Source organism: Nannospalax galili, unplaced genomic scaffold, assembly GCF_000622305.1.
Source record: "Nannospalax galili isolate Female #2095 unplaced genomic scaffold, S.galili_v1.0 scaffold613, whole genome shotgun sequence".
Lineage (NCBI taxonomy): Eukaryota > Metazoa > Chordata > Mammalia > Rodentia > Spalacidae > Nannospalax > Nannospalax galili.
In genome coordinates, this window is record NW_008332065.1 from 1,238,505 (window position 1) to 1,259,481 (window position 20,977).

General features: G+C 39.4%; 1 protein-coding gene across 3 annotated transcripts in view; it reads left to right on the forward strand.

Annotated features, from left to right (window-relative positions):
• Phip (pleckstrin homology domain interacting protein) overlaps positions 1-20,977 on the forward strand; it is a 154,632-nt gene that overhangs the window by 88,357 nt on the left and 45,298 nt on the right. For all 3 annotated transcript variants that reach the window (XM_008827171.3, XM_017796638.2, XM_029560662.1), the window contains 2 exons: positions 8,883-9,000; positions 17,966-18,106. In XM_008827171.3, the coding sequence (XP_008825393.1) occupies positions 8,883-9,000; positions 17,966-18,106 (259 nt within the window). The remainder of the gene's footprint in view (positions 1-8,882; positions 9,001-17,965; positions 18,107-20,977) is intronic.

A 20,977-nucleotide genomic window follows, 5' to 3' on the forward strand; every position in this document is an offset into this window, starting at 1 on the left:
GACATCATTTTAAATGGAGGAAAAACTGGAAGCATTCCCATTGAAATCAGGAACCAGACAAGGCTGTCCACTATCCCCACTTCTCTTTAACATAGTGCTAAAACTCTTGGCAAGAGCAATAAGACAAAAGAAGGAAATTAAAGGAGTAATAATTGGAAAAGAAGAGGTCAAATTATCCCTTTTTTGCAGATAGGATGTTATATCCAAGAGGCACCAAAAATTCCACCCGAAAATAGAAATTATTAACACATTCAGTAAAGCGGCAGGTTACAAAATTAACCTACAAAAGTCTAGCCTTTCTATATACCAATAACAAGCAATCAGAGAAAGAGTACATGGAAACATGCCCCTTCAAATAGCTGCAAATATATATATTTTATATATATATGAATGCATACATGGAATAAACCTGACCAAAGACATTGAAGACCTCTACAATAAAAATTTTAAGTCTTTAAAGAAAGAGATTGAGGAAGACATCAGAAGATGGAAGGACCTCCCGTGCTCATGGGTTGGCAGAATTAATATTGTGAAAATGACCATCCTACCAAAAGCCATGTATAGATTCAATGCAATGCCAATCAAAATCCCCATGACATTTTTCACACAATTGGAAAAAATATCCTAAGATTCACATAGACGCACAAAAGACCTCAGATAGCCAAAACAACCCTGAGCACTAAGAGCAATGATGAGGGGATTACTATACCAGATTTTAAGCTGTATTACAGAGCTATAGTCATAAAAACAACTGGGCACCGGCACAAAAATGGACCCATTGATCAATGGAACAAAATTGAAGACGCAAATATGAGTACATGCAGTTTCAGCCACCTGATATTTGACAAAGGGGCCAAGAATATCCACTGGAGGAAAGACAGCATGTTCAGCCATGGTGCTGGCAAAACTGGATCCCCACCTGTAGAAAAATGAAACTAAACCCCTATCTTTCACCTTGCACGAAAGTCAATTCCAAATGGATCAAAGACCTCAATGTAAAGTCCGAAACTCTGAAACTATTAGAAGAAAACATTGGCAATAGCCTACAAGATATAGGCGCAAGAAAGGATTTTCTAATCCGGACATCAGTTGCTCAGGAAACAAGCTCAAGCATCAACAAATTTTACCACATTAAACTAAAAAGCTCTGTACATCAAAGGAGGCAACCAGGGAAGTGAAGAGAAAACCCACAGAATGGGAGAAAATCTTCACCAGTGACACATCTGACAGAGGTTTAACATCCGGAGTATATAATGAACTCAAAAAACAGTGAATCAAGACAGGACGCAACCCAATTAAAAAATGGGCTAAGGAGCTGAACAGAGAGTTCTCAAAAGAAGAAGTAAAGATGGCTAAGAAGTATCTTAAAAGATGTTCAACATTACTAGTAATTAGACAAATGCAGATTAAAACCACTTTATGATTTCATCTTACCCCAGTCAGACTGGCTAAGATCAGTAGAACGAATGATATCAAATATTGGAGAGGATGTGGGGAAAAGGGAATGCTCATACACTGCTGGTGGAGCTGCAAACTGGTTCTATACCTATGGATAGCAGTGTGGAGATCTCTTATGAAACTACAAATGAACCTACCATTTCACCCAGTTATACCACTTCTTGGCATATACCCAAAGAACTCATTCTATCGCAGACACACTTGTACATCCATGTTTGTTGCTACTCTTTTCACAATAGCTAAGAGATGGAAACAACCTAATGTCCCTCAGTTGACGAGTAATGAAAATGTGGTTCATTTATATGATGGAGTTTTACTCAACAGTAAAGAAAGATGAAATCATGAAATCTGCAGGTAAATGGATGGAACTAGAAACTATTATACTAAGTGAATAACATAGTCTCAAAAAAAATTGACATATGTTCTCCCTCATATGTGGATCCTAGAACCAAACCCTGATAAGTGAGTATGTATCCAGACATAATTACAGGAACCAGGATAACGGAAAGGAACCAGGGAGGTAAAGGAAAAGAAAGAGCCTGAAAGAGAAGACAGTAGTAAACCTGCCTCAATAAGGGAGATATGGATAAAAATTAGGTTATTTTAAGGGAGGCGGGGAGGGAAGGGTATACAAGGAACCTAGGGGATAAAGGGAAAGAAGGAGCTCAAGAGAGGTAGGACCATAGGAGAAGCGTATTATTAAGGGAGAAAGGGGGAAAATGGGGGCACCTTAATTGGGGAAACTGTTGGAGGGGTTAGACAATGAGAGATAAATAATGCCTAACTAGCTTTAAAAACGAGACGGAGCCATATTAGTCCAGCAACCTACTGACAAATTATACATAGCAGATCAAGAAATATATGTCTAGGCAAGGTTTATCTGAGAACAATTGGTCTTTGCCCAAGATTTATCCACATGGCACACAGTAATTAAAAGTACCACACTGGTGGAACTAACCTTGGATGTTTAACAGACATTCTTTGAGGCCTATACTAATTTGGTCAGAGGGACATAAAGGTCAGTATTTGCTCCTTGCCCTCCTAGATGGACTGGTTCCAGGGGACTATGAGCATCTCTCAAAATGTCTTGTCATTGTGGTGAGTCACCTGTCCTCTTGGTCAAGGAGGCCGAGGAGACCCCACGAGATGGACTTGAACCAGTGTCCAGTCTACAAAGAGTAGGGTCAACACAGAGGAAACATTTCCTCCATCCTTCCAAGCAACTCCAGCCATGGTCGAGCAGGCCCTTTGACTTATCGGTAGGCGGAACTAGTAAAAGAAAGGAGCCAGGGGCTCCTCCCAAGACCATGTGACCCGAGGAACAGATACTCAAACGGCCTTAAGAGTGAAAATAAATTGGTTTATCTGGGCCAACTGTATGGCCTTAAACACGCAGAAGGAAATTATAACCAAAGATTAAAGGGGCCAATGTAATTTTTAAGGGTCCATATGTGTAACTAAAGTCTTCATAACAAGCTACAATGCCAGACAGGAGATACCTTCCTTTGAGTTATTGGCCAAGGTGGCTCAAGAGACTCCCAGACAGTAACCCAGCATAGAACTGGAAAAAGGAACAGCAGGCCCCAATTTTATCTAAAGGAATAATGACAACTGATTACTGCTAGATGAGGAACAGCTAACCTTCCTAAAACAAAGACCTCTAGATAGGCTGACTTGATTCACCAGATGGACAGTAGTGGGGAGTGGCTGGGGGTGCTGAACACACAGCCGACAGTAGCAGGGATAACAGTATAAGGGCTCTAGTGGGGGGAGGGAGGCTGTGTGAGGGTGCCATCTGGGAAGTGTGTGTATAGTCGAATTAGATGGTATGGGATGTTCTCTGTGATATATACACGTACACAGAAAATCCAATTAAAAAAATTACATTTGAGGAAGAATCATAGAAACTTACATCATGTTAATTAGTAGAGGTGGTAAACATTTTCGTTTAAATGTACCCGATGACTTTATAGGTATGCACAGGTGCCAAGGATACATACAGATTAGAGATGCATGCGCCCACATGTCAGTATTAGCAAAAACAAGTGTCTTTCTGTAAGAAACAGTGTATTTTAAAATGCAATAGAGTTCTTTTTTTTTTTTTTTTTTTCGGTCTTTTTGCGACAGGATCTCCCTGTAGCCCCAGCTGTCCTGGAACTCACTATGTAGACCAGGCTGGCCTTGAACTCACAAAGATCCACCTGCCTCCTCCTCCCGAGTGCTGGGATTAAAGGCATGTGCCACCACGCCTGGCCAACAACAGATATCTTTTTTAAAGGTTAAAAACTCATTCAATTTTATGTCTTATACTGAGTTCGATATTGTATAAATGTATTAATTCAACAGCGAAACTAAAAATTTTAAAGCCACTTTTGAAAGAGATGTATCTTTGCTCTGGAAACTGTTATTATGTTAAAGGTGTAATGGAAATACTTCTAAAAAATTATAATCTTGACTAATAAAATATTTTGTGTCACAAATTTCTGCAATTTTATACATGAATAATCATTTAATTTTTGGCTCCATTGCCAAAGAATCTTTCAATAATTTTGTACCACAGAATAAATAAATGTTTTCCTCCTGGAAAAAAAAAGGAAAAAGTACAGTCATCAGAATGTGAATTTGAATTTAAGATTTCACATGTCTTTAATCCCAGCTCTCAGGAGGCAGAGGCAGGTAGATACCTCTCTGTGGGATGGAGGCCAGCCTGGTCTACATAGTGAGTTCCAGGCCAGTTGGGATTACAGGGAGACCCTGTCTCAAAAAAAACAAAAAATGAGGCCGGGCATGGTGGCACATGCCTTTAATCCCAGCACTTGGGAGGCAGAGGCAGGCGGATCCCTGTGAGTTCGAGGCCAGCCTGGTCTACATAGTGTATTCCAGGACAGCTGGGCCTTCAGGGAGACACTGTCTCAAGAAGACAAAAAAAAAAAAGGGTGTGTGTGTGTGTGTGTGTATTTTTATGTTTTTTAATGTAGTATTCATGTAGGATATGCTTTATTAGGCAAATCTTAGAATTTGTGTTAGGATTTAAGATTTACTATATACCTAATATATAAATTGGGTAAGTTTCAGAATTCCAATTTTTAACAATGTTTGAGATTCAGAGGTTCAGTAAATAACATCCATCTTTTCAGCACCTGAACAAAACTGAAAAATACCACCTGAAAATAAAGGAAATTAGACTATTTTTATTAATAGTATAGTTACAATGTGGCCTTAATTTCACTTTAATTTACTTAATACTAAACCACATAATCAAGTAGTAACTGACTACAGTTTTCCCCAAGTTTGCTTTTTATTAAAAATGCAGAGGAGAATATATATTATATTCAGTGAGTAGGTCTAGGCATGCTAAACTACATCTCATTCTAGAACATACCAATTAATTAATCTACTTCTTCCTTAGAAAGGGATGAGTGCAAAGATGAATTTGCTAGTAGGTTAAGTTTCTTGTACATAGAAGGAAACGTGAAGATTAAGATTTTTATGTTTCTCTTTTATTTCTTTACCTGTTTGTCTCCTGATTATAACTTTAAGCTTAATGCTGTCATCTTAAATGTTTGTCTTTCAATGAGCTTTGGTGCCAACACTAAGTATTCTTCCTTTGGAAATCTTTCTAGGAATTAATGTTACCGCAGTTTAAAGTTGGCCTCATAAAGACTCTGAAATTAGTCAGGCTAGTGCATTAATTAAAATTAAATCCAGCCACATACATTCTAATAAAGAGAACTACTAAAAGTCAGTAGTAAATAATACAGTCCAACTGGACATGGCAGCTCATGCCTGTGATCCCAGCACCTTGGAGGCAGATGCAGAAGAATGACGGGGCCAGCTTGGCTTAAAAGGGGGGCGGGGTGGGGGTACGACAACAACCACAAACTGGACAAAAGCCATGACCTAACATTTCACTAAAGAAGATGGCACATTAAGCATGCCCCCCCAAAAACCAAACAAACAAAAAATTCTCAACACCCTTAGCCACTAGGGTAAAGTAAATACAGAGTAAAACCACATTGAAGTGCCTCTGCAGTCCTGTCAAAATGGCTAAAATTAAATAGGTGATAGCACCAGATGCTGGGGAGCTGTAGAGAAAACTGGATTACTGGTGCATTTTTGGTGGCAACATAAAATGATACAGATAGCCTGCAAAATTGTTTTGTACTTTATTGAAATCCTAAATACACATCTGACGTATAACCCATCAGTTGCAACTGGGGAATTCTGTTTTATTAGCATATATTAATCAGACATAATTATAACATTTCCATACATGTATGTAATTATTTTGATCCTTTCCACGCCTCCCATTACCTTCTGATGCCCCCTCCTGTCTCTCCCATTCTGCCTTCTTTCCAAATATTTTCCATATGGTCTGGAGGGATATCGCAGCCGTTAAAGGCTAAGGCTAACAACTAAATATTTTCCATTCTACTTTTATGTTCTTGTTTTTGTTTGTTTTGGTTACCTAGTGAGTTTGTTTATGGTTACTTGCATGAGCATAACTGAGGGGTAATTTACAAGAATGTGGACAACTAAAATGTCTCTTCACTCAGAAACCTTTAATTACTAAAAGCTTTTCAGGGAGAGATTGAGACCTCATCAGCTTTCTCTTCCCAAGCTACCATCAGTTACCTCTAAGTCTTCAGGGATTGTTGGGACTTCATGAGCTCCTATCCCATCCATCACAAAATGTTGAGCGGCCCATTCTTTTGAAGGTAGTGGCAGTGGCTTTGAGTTCCTCAGTGCAGTGGCCATATCATGCTGGGGGTCTATAACTCTTCTCCCGTTCCTGTGGCTCTCACATTCTTTCTACCACCTACCTCCCCTATCTTCCACCATGTTCACTGGGCCTTTAGTTGCCTTGGGTTGGTGCCTGAGCTAGATCGTTTCCGGTTCTTTGCACCTTATTGAAAGAATTGAAATAAAGGTACACAGATTGCAAAATAGCAAGGAAAGTATTCAAAAGCAAAGTAATAGCACAGATATGCTACAAGTGAGCAGTTGTCCAACTGAGACAATATACTTAAGGGCCCTCTTATGTTTTGAGGTCAGTGATGATGATTGTTACGGAGAGAGAAACGCATTACATTGTTTTGGAATGATGTATATGGGGTTCCTAGGTTGCTAATTGCATTGTTAGGAAAGGGATGTGTGTGCATAGTATGTACAGGTGAGGGTTGATAGATGTGTTAGGGGAGAGGTGTGTGTGTACAGTTTAAGCCAAGTGGAGTCCCAGGTCGTTAAGCTAGAAAACTGATTGCCTACTTAACTTTGAAGGGATGATTAGATGTCCCATTTAGGGCTGAGCATTCAGTAGTCACTATTCTCAGCACTTGGACCAGTAGTGAGTCTCTGGATTAATTGCTGCCCACAGCATAAATAAGCTCACTCAAGCTGAAATCAGTACTAATCTATGGCATATACATACATATTTAGAAGGTAATTGGACGAGCACGACATGTCTGTTTGACAAAACAAAAATGGTAGCCTCCCTTCTAGGCCTTTGACTCGACAGCCAAGTTCACAGTGCCAGGCATGAATTCCCTCTTGTAGATCAGACCTCCAGTTCAATTAGGAAGTAGTCATGCCACTTGTCAATTAGGAAGTAGTCATGCCATCTTGTCTGGCAAGTCAGTAGTGTAGCTCACAGAGTTCATAGCTAGGTACGACTCCTGATAACTTTCTTCCCAGCAGCCTGCATAGCACCTTCTGGCATTATGAAAGCCAGCCAGGAGGGGACCTTCCCCCTCAGTTCCAGCTTGTCATTTCTGTGTGGTGTCATCAGCAGTAGGTTCTTACCAGCAGGTTCTGATGAACAATCAGGACCTTGACAGTGATCCTAAAGAAATATAAACTCATTTTTATGCAACATCCTTTACAGAACTTTTGGCAGTCTTACTTGTAATAGCCAAAAACGAGGGGAACAGACACAGATTTCTCATCAGTGAGTACAGGGTTAAACAAATTGTGGTATATCCAACTCTAATGAGGAGTAACTTAGATAAATCTTGAGGGACTGAGGCCTAATGAAAATAATCCTGAAGTTGTATGCTTTTGGATTCCATTTATGGAAAGTTTGAAATGATAAATGTTAGAGGGATAGAGAACAAATTAGTGACTGGAATTGGGAGGAGGGAGAGATGAGGTTCACGAAAGAAGTTGATGTGATAGTAAAAGGGCGAAACAAGACACCTTTGTGCTGATGGAAATGCACTGTTCTTGGTTGGTGTAATAATATACAAAACTACACAGGATGAATTTGCATTGGATATACATAGATAAGTAGCAATAACACTGGAGAAGTTTGAAGACCAGGGGTTTATATCAATGTCAGCATCATGGTTTTGATACTGTACTGTAGTTTTGCAAGAGTATTGTATTAGCTCCCTTCCAATTATGAAATCTCTTGGGAAAAATTAAAGCTCAAAGATAAAATTCCCTTGCAACTCAAAGCTTTCAAGTTAAAGTAAAAATATAAATCTCTAGATCTGTGAGTTGGGTTTCATGAACTTAAAATTCAAAATTAATACTCCATAATTTTTTTCTAACGTTCAGTTTCACCTTGCTGTCTGTAATAAAGCAGGTTTTTTGAGTAGTAGAGCTTGACCTGTGCTACTGGAAGAAATGTGTGCTCTAGGAGTTGCCGGTTCAACTTTAATATAGCACAGGGCATATCCTATATCTTAAAGCAGTTGTCTTGATACAACTCTTCTTAGAAACTAGTACTTGATTTGATTTACATTTACCACAGCAGAAAAAGGAAAAAAAAAAAATTATTTTATTTGTATGAGTGATTTTTGTGCACCCTGTGGCAGTCAGAAGAAGGAATTGGATCCCCTGTAATTGGAGTTATAGGTGGTTTTTAACTACCATGTTGGTGCTGGCAACTGAACCTGGTCCTCTGCAAGAGCAGTCAGTGCTCTTAACTGCTGAGCCATCTCTCCAGCCCCAGAAACAGGAAAGAAGAAAACAAAAAAAATTCTTCTAGTTTCCAGCCATCTAGTGCTAGCTGTCTTCAGCCTACTACTTTTTTAAAAACAATATTTTATATATTTTTATTTTATGTGTATGCATTTATTGCCTGCATGTAGGTAAGTGTACCTGTGTCGTGCAATGCCTGCAGAGGACAGAAGAGGTTGTGGGATGCCCCAGGACTGGAGTTACAGACAGTTGCTAGCTGCCATTTGGATGCTGGGATTCGAACCTGGGTCTTCTGCAAGAACAGTCAGTGTTCTTAACCACTGAGCCATCTCTCCAGCCCCAGCCTAATACTTTAAATTTGGGAATCTTTACCATGTGTTCTATCTGGTGGGAAAATCTCAGGACAATAATTGTTATCTTAATACCTAACATTCCTTTTAGGGGGAAATGGGCTGTAAAATTGTCTATTAATGTGTCCGGCTTTTAATACTGTGTTTTAGTCGACAAGAAGAATGGAGAACTGCAAAGGGAGAAGAAGAAGTAAAGACTTACAGGTCAGAGGAGAAAAGGAAGCACTTAACTGTTGCAAAAGAGAATAAAATCCTTACCATCTCAAAGGTAAACATTAATTTGATGTTTAACATTTTGAGAGTATGACTTTTATGGCTCTTGGCGAACACCTGTAATCCCAGCGCTCACGAGGCAGAGGCAGGCGGATCTCTGAGTTCAAGGCCAGCCTGGTCTACATAGTGAGTTCCAGGACAGCTGGGGCCACAGGGAGACTCTGTCTCAAAAAGACCAAGAAAAAAAGTTAATATTCATGAAAAAATTTTAAAATTGCTATAGCTTCTGATTATCTGTGTGAATTATCTATTGTTTACCGATTAAAATTGTATTTCAGCATTTCCTGCCTTCTAGCATACCTTTTCCCCAAATGCCAGGTCTTATGTATGCATTATGTTGATTGAACTATATTTATTTATTTTCTGTTTATTTCTTTCCAGTCAAGTACTTGTTATTGTTGATAATCAAGGCTGTTAATACTGCTAAAAATAATAGCTCTTACTTTCTCAAGATGAGTAGATTATCCCTACCCATTTTGTCCCTTTGGCCTCCCTTGCCATCCTTCTCTAGTATAATGTGGATTCTCCCCTTTTCCATCTTAGCTTTAAAGTTTCAGAGCCGTAGACTCTTAAGTTGAAGTCTGTAGGAAACAGCTTTTTAAGCAAACCATTGAGCAATGTGCTAAACTGTCAAACTCCCCCCAAGCCCACCAGGCTTGGGTCTTCAACAAAAGACACTCAGGCATAAGTCTGAAGTTATGTGAGAAATTTATTAAAGGGATAGTAGGTACAGAGAGGAGAGCGCTCTCTAGAAGGAAAAATGAGGAAGAAATCTACTGAGGGGTCCCACAGGTCCTTTTTATCCGATCTGGAGTTTGGGTAACCTAGGTGCATCTCCACAACAGAAGTGAAAGTGTTACTATAAACAAAAGGAGAGACAGCACGAAGGCTGAACTGAAACTAACTTTCTAGAAGACTTGATTTATCATCCAGGTACAGCCTGTCAGCTCTGACCGCTGAAGCAGAGAGCTCAGAAGCTCTTAAAGTGACACTCTCCTAATTTCCAATGCTTATGGCAAGCATGGCTCCTGACATATCCCCCTTTCTTTTTATATTTTTTAAAGATGAAGTACATGCCAAGACTTGGGATGGAACGACCATGCCTGTCTTAGGTTGTCCTCTTCCAGAGTGAAAGCCGTTGGGGGCGGCTGGCATCCTGCTTTCCTCTGAGAGAATCTTACCCATCTCTGACTAACCGGCCTCCTGAAAGCTCCCAGTGAATGGCCACGGCCTTGGGGAAGTAATGGGAAATAAATGCCACTGAGGCACAGTGTCACGGAGAAAGAAATTGAACTGCAGGACCTGAGTCTGGAACTGACATATGGCCAAATCATGTAGCATTTAAATTGTAACTTTTGGATTTGGTGTCTTGATTTCGAATTTGCTACCTACCTCAACGGGAGGTTAGGGTGCATTCTCTACCTCAATGGGAGGTTAGGCAGAGCCTAAGTCCCCCTTCCAAATGAATAAAAAGGACCCCATAGCCCAAGGGGCCAAAGGGAGGACAGAAGGGAAGAAGGATCACACACAAGAGCATAACAATGGTGCACAAAGCATGTGGGATACACAAGCAGACAAATAGGGCAGGGATGCATCATAGCCAAAGTCCAGAGACGTGGAACGGTGGGCGCCAGGCGGTGGAAACAGTTCAAACGGTCAGGCATAAAAGAGCAGGACGATGACATCAGTCGGTGCAACGCGATGACACAGGTGGTAAGGAGGCCGGAGATTCAGCCAAGCGAACGAGGCGTTCAGGTACCCAACGTGCATTGTCAGCATCCTGTGGAAAAACACAAACATGCCCTCTCCCCAAAATGAGGACAGGATCTGGTCCATGCCAGAGTCCCGTACAAGGATCCTTCCATCTGACACGGGCATAATCAGTAGAAGAAGAAGGATGCCACATTCTATCAGCTGCAGAGCGACCGTGAGCATCCAAGGTCAAGAAATTTAAAACAAAGCGTGATTTAATAAATTTTGTGGTGACTGGGCATACAGTTAACTATGTTTAATCTTTTCCAATTGTAACTTGAGAGTACCATGAGCACGTTCAATAATGCCCTGACCTTGTGGATTATATGGAATTCCTGTTTTATGTTGGATAGCAAATTGTACACAAAAATCCTGAAATGAGTGAGAAGTATACCCAGAACCATTATCAGTTTTCAAGATGTTGGGAGTTCCAAGTGCTGAAAAGCAACGAATGCAGTGAGTGATGACGTGTTTAGTCCTTTCACCAGTAAGAGCAGAGGCAAAGAGAAAACCAGAAAAGGCATCTATAGTAACATGAACATATTTTAGCCATCCAAATCCAGGAATGTGAGTAACATCCATCTGCCATAATTGATTAGGAATAAGCCCACGAGGGTTAATCCCTACATGTGGGACTTGAGAAACAGTAGGACATTGAGGACAGCAGTGAACAATATCCCGAGCAGCTTCTTGCGAGATACCAAATTGCAGCCACAAACTATTACTATTTTGATGATGTTTAGCATGGGCTTGCTGAGCAAGCTCCACATCTGAAAAGGCTACAAGTTTAGTATGATGATCAGTCAAATTATTCCCTTTAGCGAGGGGTCCAGGTAGACCAGTATGTGCTCGAATATGAGCCGCAAAGAATTTCTTTGTCCTGGCATTAATAGAAGACTGTATTTGAGTGAATAATTCATGTACTATGCTGTTAGAAGTTTTTATAACAGGAACAGTTTCCAATACACATAAGGCAGAATATACATAAAAACTATCAGTATAAAGGTTAAACTCTTGATCTGGAAATCTTTGAAAAACTAAAGCCACAGCATGAAGTTCAGCAACCTGTGCTGAGGACTGAGAGGTATGAACCACTACGGTGTTCCCATCAGCACATAGGAGGCACTTCCATTGGAAGAGCCATCTGTGAAAATCAATAAGGCATGTGGCAAGGGAACTGAGCTTGTAACTTTAGGAAATATAAGATCAGTAGTTTGACAAAACTGCAAAAGCCTATGCTTAGGATAATGATTATGAATAGAACCTGGATAATTAGCTAGGGAAATTCCCCAGGCCTCAGAAGTGTGAAACAACCAATCCACCTGAGATTTACTAAAAGGCACTATGAGTTTAGCAGATTCCTGTCCAAAATATTTAATGGATTTAGACCGCAGGTTCCTGCCCAAAATATTTAATGGATTCAGACCTGATGAGCTGAGTCAAAGTAGATATGGCTTCAAAGTATGGAAGTAAGACTTTAGCAGGGGAGACAGGCAAGTGTATCCACAATAATGGACCATCCTGCCATATAACAGCAATGGGAGTGTGTTTAGTAGCAAAGACGTAATGAGGTCTGTTTTGTACCATCCTAACCTTGCCATATGAGCACCCAGGAGGGCCTTTCCCTTTGTTGTACGTAACATTACCACGAGGGCATTGCCTCTGAAAATGTCCAGGCTGGCCACAGTTAAAACATCTTTTCTTATCTTGCTGTTGGAATAACACATCCTTCATAGATTTGTTTTGCAGAGTCTAGATACCAAATCCTGATATAATTCCTCGGGACCCTGCCTGATCTTAGCTAAGTCTTCAGTTTGCCGTCCAGCTGTTGGCAGCTTATTCCAGGCCTTTTTTGCTGCAGCACTTAGCTGTTAACAGCCTAGACACAAAATCCTGATGTAATTCCTCAGGACCCTGCCTGATCTTAGCCAAGTCTTCAGTTTGCCGTCTAGCTGTTGGCAGCTTATTCCAGGCCTTTTTTGCTGCAGCACCGGTTTGGGCATAAACAGCAATAGGGAAGTTTATTTGTTGGTCTGTCTCCCTATATTGACCTGGCTATTTGCTTCCAATCATTAGGAGCTAAAGCTTCAGTAGTCATAGATTCTAGCACAGCCTGAGTAAAAGGAGCTGTAGGCCCATATTGTGCACAGGCAGATTTAAGCTCTTTCAGAGATTTAAATGGAAATAGAATATGTGTCCTGACTCTATTACCCTGGCTGTCATCACGTTCCATAACTGGAAAGGCATGAAACTCGGACACATCCTCTCCAGCAGTAGCTGCATGCTGCAGACTTGTTTGTAATGGTGACATTAAAGGTGAAGAACTCACAGCAGAATTTTTACGCATCTGAGGAGGGCATACTCCTATAGCATGAGAAGAAGAACCTGCAATAGGTATACGTGTTACCTGAGAATCCTTTTCAGGCTGCTGCTGTGTTCTAGAGCACTGTGTTCTAGAGGAAGGAAAATTTCTTGTAAGTGCAAAGCAGAAACCTGTTCAGATAAATTACATTCCTCATTAGACTCTCCTGTGTCACAACCTGGAGGAGCAGAAGGAGCAGAAAACTGATTAATACAAGTTAACGCGCCCTTGTCAACGAGGTTTCCTTTTTCAGATCTAGAATCCAAGGAATCCCGAATGAGCGTCCAAAGACTGAAGGCATCGATGGGAACCTTCAGAGAGCCTTCAGTGTCATAAAAATCCTGCAATTCTTTTCCCAGTTTTGCCAAACATCGATATTCAAAGAGCCTTGTTCAGGAAACCAAGGGCAAACCTGTTCGGTAAATTCCAGAAAGTCATTCAACTTTTGCGAGCTCACTTTCGCACCTCTGTCCTTAAGCATATGTTTAAGCATGGAAATAAACAGCTGACGACTGTTACCTTGTCCCATATTTGTGGTAATGAAGAAGTGTCTACATAAAAGAAAATACCTAAAAGGAAAAGTTAATACAAGCAACAGTTAATAAACCAGTGCTAAGGCAAAATGTAGGTGTCGCGGACATGTGCACGGCCAGGTCTGGAAACAGACTGATCTGTAAGTAAAAATACATGTTCATATACTATACAGGTTTCCATGGCAACACTCAACAAAGGAAAGATGGACATCCCCTAGGAACAGGTAGCCAAGGATGCCAGAAACATATACAATAGTCAAGGAAACTAGGGAACCAACGGTTGAGTATCCAGGAAACCATAAACATTCGCAACCCCCAAACCCAGGTTCTAAAGAACATGTAACTGTCTGTTATACATCAACATGTACCTCAAGTAACCAGGTAACACACAGAAACATAAGCATCAAACAAAGCACCCATGGAGAAAAACAAACAACTTTGTAATTTAGAACAAACATATCTATGGAAATTTTATGACTGATATCAGTAAGCCAAATTTGTAATTTTTACAGTTCACACAATAGTATCAAGCAGCTACATACCAGCCAAGGAAAGCCAAGCACCAGCACCAAGAAAGGCTCAGCCCCTTACATGAGCTACATGTAGAAAGCGCCAAGACATAGCGCAAGCGGCCTCTGCCACAAGCCACCTACGTAAAGTTCTCCTCACAAGCAATCTCGGCTATGAATTACTTGCTCAGAGTGCTCAGGATGCCACCTCACATACCTGAGCTACCTGACCTGTGCTGTCAGGAAAGAACACAGAAAAACAAGTTCCAAAAACTGCCATTTTCCTCATACATCATTCATCCCGAGCCATGCCAGGCTCAACCTGAGGGAAATTGTAAATGGTACCATCAAATCAAATTGCAATAAAACATGTTGGGAATGGCACCCAACGCAGATCTGCAAAGGCACAGTGTCGACATCACGTGGGCCCACCAGTTTTATGTCCCAAAGCATCGCTGCGGACGGCCCCGGTCAGCATCCTGAACAGCCCTCATACTGTTCCTCACTCCCATTAGATCAATCACAGCGGAATTATATTCCTACGTCCGTATCCACAGGTTGTCTCATACGATTAATCTGGGTTGGGTCACCCTTTTTAGGGACCCGTGGAGACTGACCCCTGAGGTGGAAGCCTTTTTCAGCCGAAGAAAAATCCTTGCATGCCAAGGCACTAAAACATGCAAGCTGTTCTCAGTTCCTTTCACGGTGTCAGAGGGTCAGTCTGAACCCGGAAAATTCTTGAGAACAGAAGTTTGTGAGAACTAGCATGAGTCTGAACAGAAAGGACCAGTTTCTGCCCTGAGTCAGCTTCTCACATTTTCAGCCCTAAACTACATTTACAGCATTAATTTAAAACTGCAAGCAGGAGACGGCGGGCTTCCTACGCCTGAATTTAAAGTTAGCCGTCTGAGTCTGCTTTCTCACTGAACTCTGAATGCCGGGAACCTGGTAAGGAGGAGGAAAGTCTGAATAAAAAACTCTGCAGACTTGCTCATGAAGATTAATTGTCATTCTAGCTGTATGAAAAGGCTGGCTTGGAAGCAATTTTCCTCGGACAGCATTTAGCACACACTCTACCAAATGTCCAAGCAGCCCAGAAGGCAAGTGAAACTGCTTCTCCCATCTGAGACTCCGTTACGTTTTCCCTGACTCTGTCCCCTACTTTAATATCTAAAAATCCCATATTACGAGCCTGTAAAGCACACCCTGCAATGTGCAACCTATTACTATGATAAATATGCTGCAGGGAAGAAGGGAAAAAGTCATACTTACCCAACACCAGCATACTTGCCCAAAAAACACTTTTCCTCAAAAAATTATTCAGACAGCCTGGTGCCGGGGGTCTTTGAGCCCCACGTTGGGCGCCACTTGTCGAACGCCCCCCAAGCCCACCAGGCTTGGGTCTTCAACAAAAGAGACACTCAGGCATAAGTCTGAAGTTATGTGAGAAATTTATTAAAGGGATAGTAGGTACAGAGAGGAGAGCGCTCTCTAGAAGGAAAAATGAGGAAGAAATCTACTGAGGGGTCCCACAGGTCCTTTTTATCCGATCCGGAGTTTGGGTAACCTAGGTGCATCTCCACAACAGAAGTGAAAGTGTTACTATAAACAAAAGGAGAGACAGCACGAAGGCTGAACTGAAACTAACTTTCTAGAAGTCCTGATTTATCATCCAGGTACAGCCTGTCAGCTCTGACCGCTGAAGCAGAGAGCTCAGAAGCTCTTAAAGTGACACTCTCCTAATTTCCAATGCTTTTGGCAAGCATGGCTCCCGACACTAAACAAAGAAGGAAAAATACTGGTTTCTGATCAGTTCACAGTTCCTTAAAGAAGTTGAAAATATTCCCAATCCTGAGGACCTGAGTGTGATCCCAGGGACCCACATGGTGGAAATAGATAACTGACTTCACAAAGTTATCCTTTGACCTAATATACATGTACTATAGCATATGTGCACTCACAAACACATAAATAATTAAATGGAATTTTAAAAAATCTTTAGGAAGCCTTTGTGATCCAGGATTGAAATGGTTAAGGAATGAAGATATATTTCTTGTCCTGGTCCTCCAAAATTGACCACATACCTGAAGATTGTCAGACTCTTCAGTTAAGGTTATAGGATTAAAGATCAGTCAAAAGAGGAAAGGGCATTTACGGTTATTTTGTGGAAGGCTTTTCGATATTGTTGAATAACATTATGCCAGGTTTCCTATTGGCCAAAACATCATATGGTGCCCCAGTTAAGTAAATTTTATTTTATTGTTGAAGACAAGGAAAAAAAAAGTGTTGACAACCAGGTTTCTTGTTCACTGCACTATTCATCAACACATTTAAAATGACCAGGCATAGTATAGTGGCTGACACCTGTAATCATAGCACTCAGTAGGCTGAAGCAAGCTTTTGGCCAGCATGGGTTCTGGTGTGAGACCCTGTCTCAAAGAAAAGCAAAAGTGAAAGACATTTAAAAATGCTTGTTTTCTTTATTTTTGGATTTTTCTTAACCACAAGTACCAGATTTTGGATAAAACATTACAAAGTATAGAACATAGTAATTTTAAATGACACGGATTTGAGTAGTTCCATCAAATGAGTGGAATAAGATGTATTAAATTCTTAGGAAATTATGAAACTCTTCAGTAATCCTTTTAGAAAAGATCTTTGCAGAGTAAATATTGTGTTTGTTTGTAACGTTTATTTCACTTTCAGCAGTGAGGATGTAGTTTTAGGTTCAAAGTTACTTTGTGTCAACCAGTCTAATATTCATTCTTACTGACTGATGTGAAGCTCATTGTTTTATAGAATAATCCTTAGTACTCCCGTTTTCTTTCTGTGTTCTGCAGTTTTTTTTTCATTTTATTCAACTCAGCTCTGAAACCTTTAGAAGGAAAATTTTTTGGTTTCGTTTTGGGTGCTTCTCATTTTGTTTTGAGACAGGGATTCGACTCACGATTTTTCTGTCTTAGCCTCCCAAGTGCTGCATTTACAGACATGTGTGCCAGTTAAATTTGCTTTTATTTGAAGCTTTGAGTAGTGATTCACCTCTCCTCCATCTTCTAGCTCACCAATACACATTGCAGTTTCATTGTTCAGCCTGATGTCATTTTACCTGTTTCCCCTGTCCCAATGTGGTGTTTTTTTGTTTTTGTTTTAATGTGTATGACTATATTGCCTGCATGAATGTAAGTGCACCCTTGTCATGCAGTGCCTACGGAAATCAGAAGAGATAGATCATTGGATTCCCTGGAACTGGAGTTACAGATGATTATTAGCCACCATGTGGGTGCTGGGAATCAAACCCTGGTCCTTGGCAAGAACAGCCAGTGCTCTTAACTGCTAAGCCATTTCTCTAGCCCCTAATGGGTTTTTTGGTTTTGTTTTGTTTTTATTATAAGGATCCTTGATCAATTCTTTTTCATAATTAGCTGGTTTTTCTTTGACAGTTCCTTGTACTTTATGAATATAACACTTTAATTTTCAAAGTTGCTTTAAGTTTTTGTGGATTGTTGTATTAATCTGCAGAAGACTTTTGGAGATTTGTCTTCATCAGAAAGATAGCTGGCCACCTGAGGTGGTAACTTGATTGTGGCAGGATGATGACCATCTTGGTTTCTAGTTTGCCTCTACATGTCATAATACATGTAGATATAACATGATTATTACCTAATCACCTAGATTTCAGTTGGTACCTTGTCTGTTTCAGTGATTTTTTTTTTTAATGTGAATGTTCAATAATTTAATACTTTTAAATATGAAATCCAATTCCTTTCAGCCTATTATGATTAAATTTTATTGTATTTTTTCTAGAATCATGCTCATGAACATTTTCTGGATCTTGGGGATTCCAAAAAGCAGCAGGCAAATCAACACAATTATCGTACAAGATCTGCACTGGAAGAAACTCCTAGGTCCTTGGAGGAGATAGAAAATGGCACTAGTTCTTCAGATGTAAGATCATAGCACATTCACAAATTCTCTTATTTTTTTAATATGATTTTCATTCTTTGCATTCATTGATATATATGTAACTAAAATATGGCATTGTAGCTCTAAGCTAAAGACCTGCTTCCAGGCATGACATGTATTCAAAATCTCCTTCACAAAACAAATTCATGTGGATTAAATACCTTCAGTTCTCTTATTCTAATTTCATATGTAAGGGTTCTAAAGTTCAGAGATGTTTAGAATATACATCTGTGTAACTTAATGGTAGATCAGGGATTAAATACGTTTCTTTGACATTAGAGCTGATCCTTCAAATTGGCACCATGGTGCTCTGGTATAGTAACAGATTAAAATAATGGGTAATTCAGAATATGGTTAGTTAGTATCCATTTATAGCTTTTTTACTCTAGCTGTCTACTGTTATTCATGCATAAATATTTCTACAAATTCTGTCTCTGGAGTCATAATTTATTTTCAGCAAAGGCAATCAACAGTTACTAACCATCTTATTCACTACTCAAAACCCATCTTCTTTCCTCTCCTACTTCCTGTATTTTAATTTTGAGAGACAAGTTCAGCTCATGCACTGACTGCTAGTCTCTTTTGAAGCCATATTCTGTTTTGTGCTATTGAGCATATCTAAGAATGTCTTGAGTATCTGAGATTACCCTAAAGCATAATTGAAATTGATTTCTAAGGGCACCAGCCATTTCTCTGTAGTCCCAGCATATAGGAGACTGAGATAGGAAGCACTTAAGTCCAGTCTTTAGCAGTACTTTGACCCTATCTCAGAAACAAGTTTTAAAGTTAAAAGTTAGGAAAAAAATTCCATTTTATCCTGTGAATTTTCCAGACTGTATTTTTTATCTTTTCTGTTTTGTTACAGACTAGATTTTTGACTAATAAGGAAGATTCTTGGGAGACAGGCCGAAGAGCTCTTAGCATATTAGCTAGAATGAATCTGCTATTATGGAGAATTTTCCACATAAAGAGGAAATCTCACCTGTTTAGTCTCTGTCTCTGGAAGCAGATTTTCTCCTTTATAAGGAAAAGGCTGATATAATTCCAAGGTTTAATTTTCCTTCCCTTTTCTTGTGGTTATTTTTCACTCATACTTCAATATGCCTCCCACAGTCATGCCTTCTATAAATCTAGAGAGTTAGTTGCTTCCTTCTAATTCTACAGGGTCTGCTAGGAAGAACAAGTTTCTTTATAATGCTTGACACAATAATTACCTCTTCGTTTTACTCAGTGAATATGAACCTAAGAAATTTAGAAGTTAGTATGCAGTGGCTTTGAGTACTGGTAAAGCTTGGTCAGAATGAGGTGTTTATTCTGGCAAAAAGAGAAAATTATAAATTATGTAAAGCTGACTTTGAGATTTGGGGGAGGTGCTTGTTTTTTTGTGTGTGTTGTATTGAATCAGTGTCTTGCTGTGTTGCCCAGGCTGCTCTCAGCCTTCTGAGCTCACGTGATCTCCCACCTCAGCCTCCTGAGTAGCAGCTTTGTGCCACCTTTCCCACTTGGTGTGATTATTTATATTACATACAGAATATAAAATATATGTAGGCTAATTATTTGCCTTATGAAATTTTTGGATTTTTAGAGGCTAATAGTATGGTTCTTTTTAAATATGACATTTTTATAAAATGTCTTAAATGTTCAGTTTATTAGGAACTTGTGTGTTTTGAAGATTACATCTATTACATGAAAATTTCAGTAAAATTTAGTACCCTTTTAGAGTAGTTGGGTAAGTTTTTAGAGGAACACTTTTAGGAATAAAATAAATACAGCATAATAATTAACAGGAAGAATCCTGACTTCTTTATTGAAATATTTTGTCCTTTTATGTTTTCAATTTAGAGATTAGAAGCAATTCTAATAATTGCCTCTCTTATTAGAGAAGTAACACGAAATAACTGCCATTCATCAATTTCAGTTCGTTTTCTAAACTCTTTGGAATAGTTAGATAATTCACATTCTTCACTAAGACACCAAAATGGGAAAACTGTTCTCCAAAAATATGCTATTTTGCTTGAATTGTAAAAAGTATATCTCATTATTCTCTGGAAGAATTGTTTGAATATACCCAGTAATTGGTAAAACCAAACTATGCTTATTGAAAATTGTCAGAGCTTTGAGATAAAATAGCCTGGGTCCAATTAAACCTTTTACTTATTAGTTGTGTTGCCTCAAACAACTTCCTTCTTTAAACTTTTATTTCTTATATTGACTTAACTTCTTCTAATCCTTACTAACACTAAATGAGCTGATAAACACAAAATTTGGGCACTAAAGTTTACTAGCTGTGAGGATATTGTTATTGCTATATAAAGTTTGAGTAAAGACATTGAATAAGATTTTATAATGAAGAAACACAGCTTATGATGAAAATATTTTCACCCATAGTGTTCTCTGAGTCATGAATATTTCTAAGGATGAACTGGTTAGTTTTTCAATTATCTCTCATTTCTATAAGGTTAGAGATATAATACCATTTGTATGGTAAAGTTACTTTAATAATAAGCAAAATACTAGGGTACCAAACTTAAAATTCTGAAAGCATCTACAGAACGTGGTATTAAAAAAAAAAAAAAAAAAAAAAAAAAAAAAAATAATGCCTATAAGACAAATGTCAGTGCCTTTAATTCCAGGAGACAGAAGCAGGTGGATCTCTGTGAGATGAGGCCAGTCTGGTCCACCTAGTGACTTCTAGGCAGGCTGAGACTAGGGAGACCTGGTCAAAAACAACAGACGTATAAAGTAGTTTCAAATGTTAGCTATGGAATTTGATGTCAGCCAATTTAGTAGATGTGTACTTTAAAACGAAGCTAATTGTGTTAGCATAATCCTATAATTTTAGCACTTGGGATA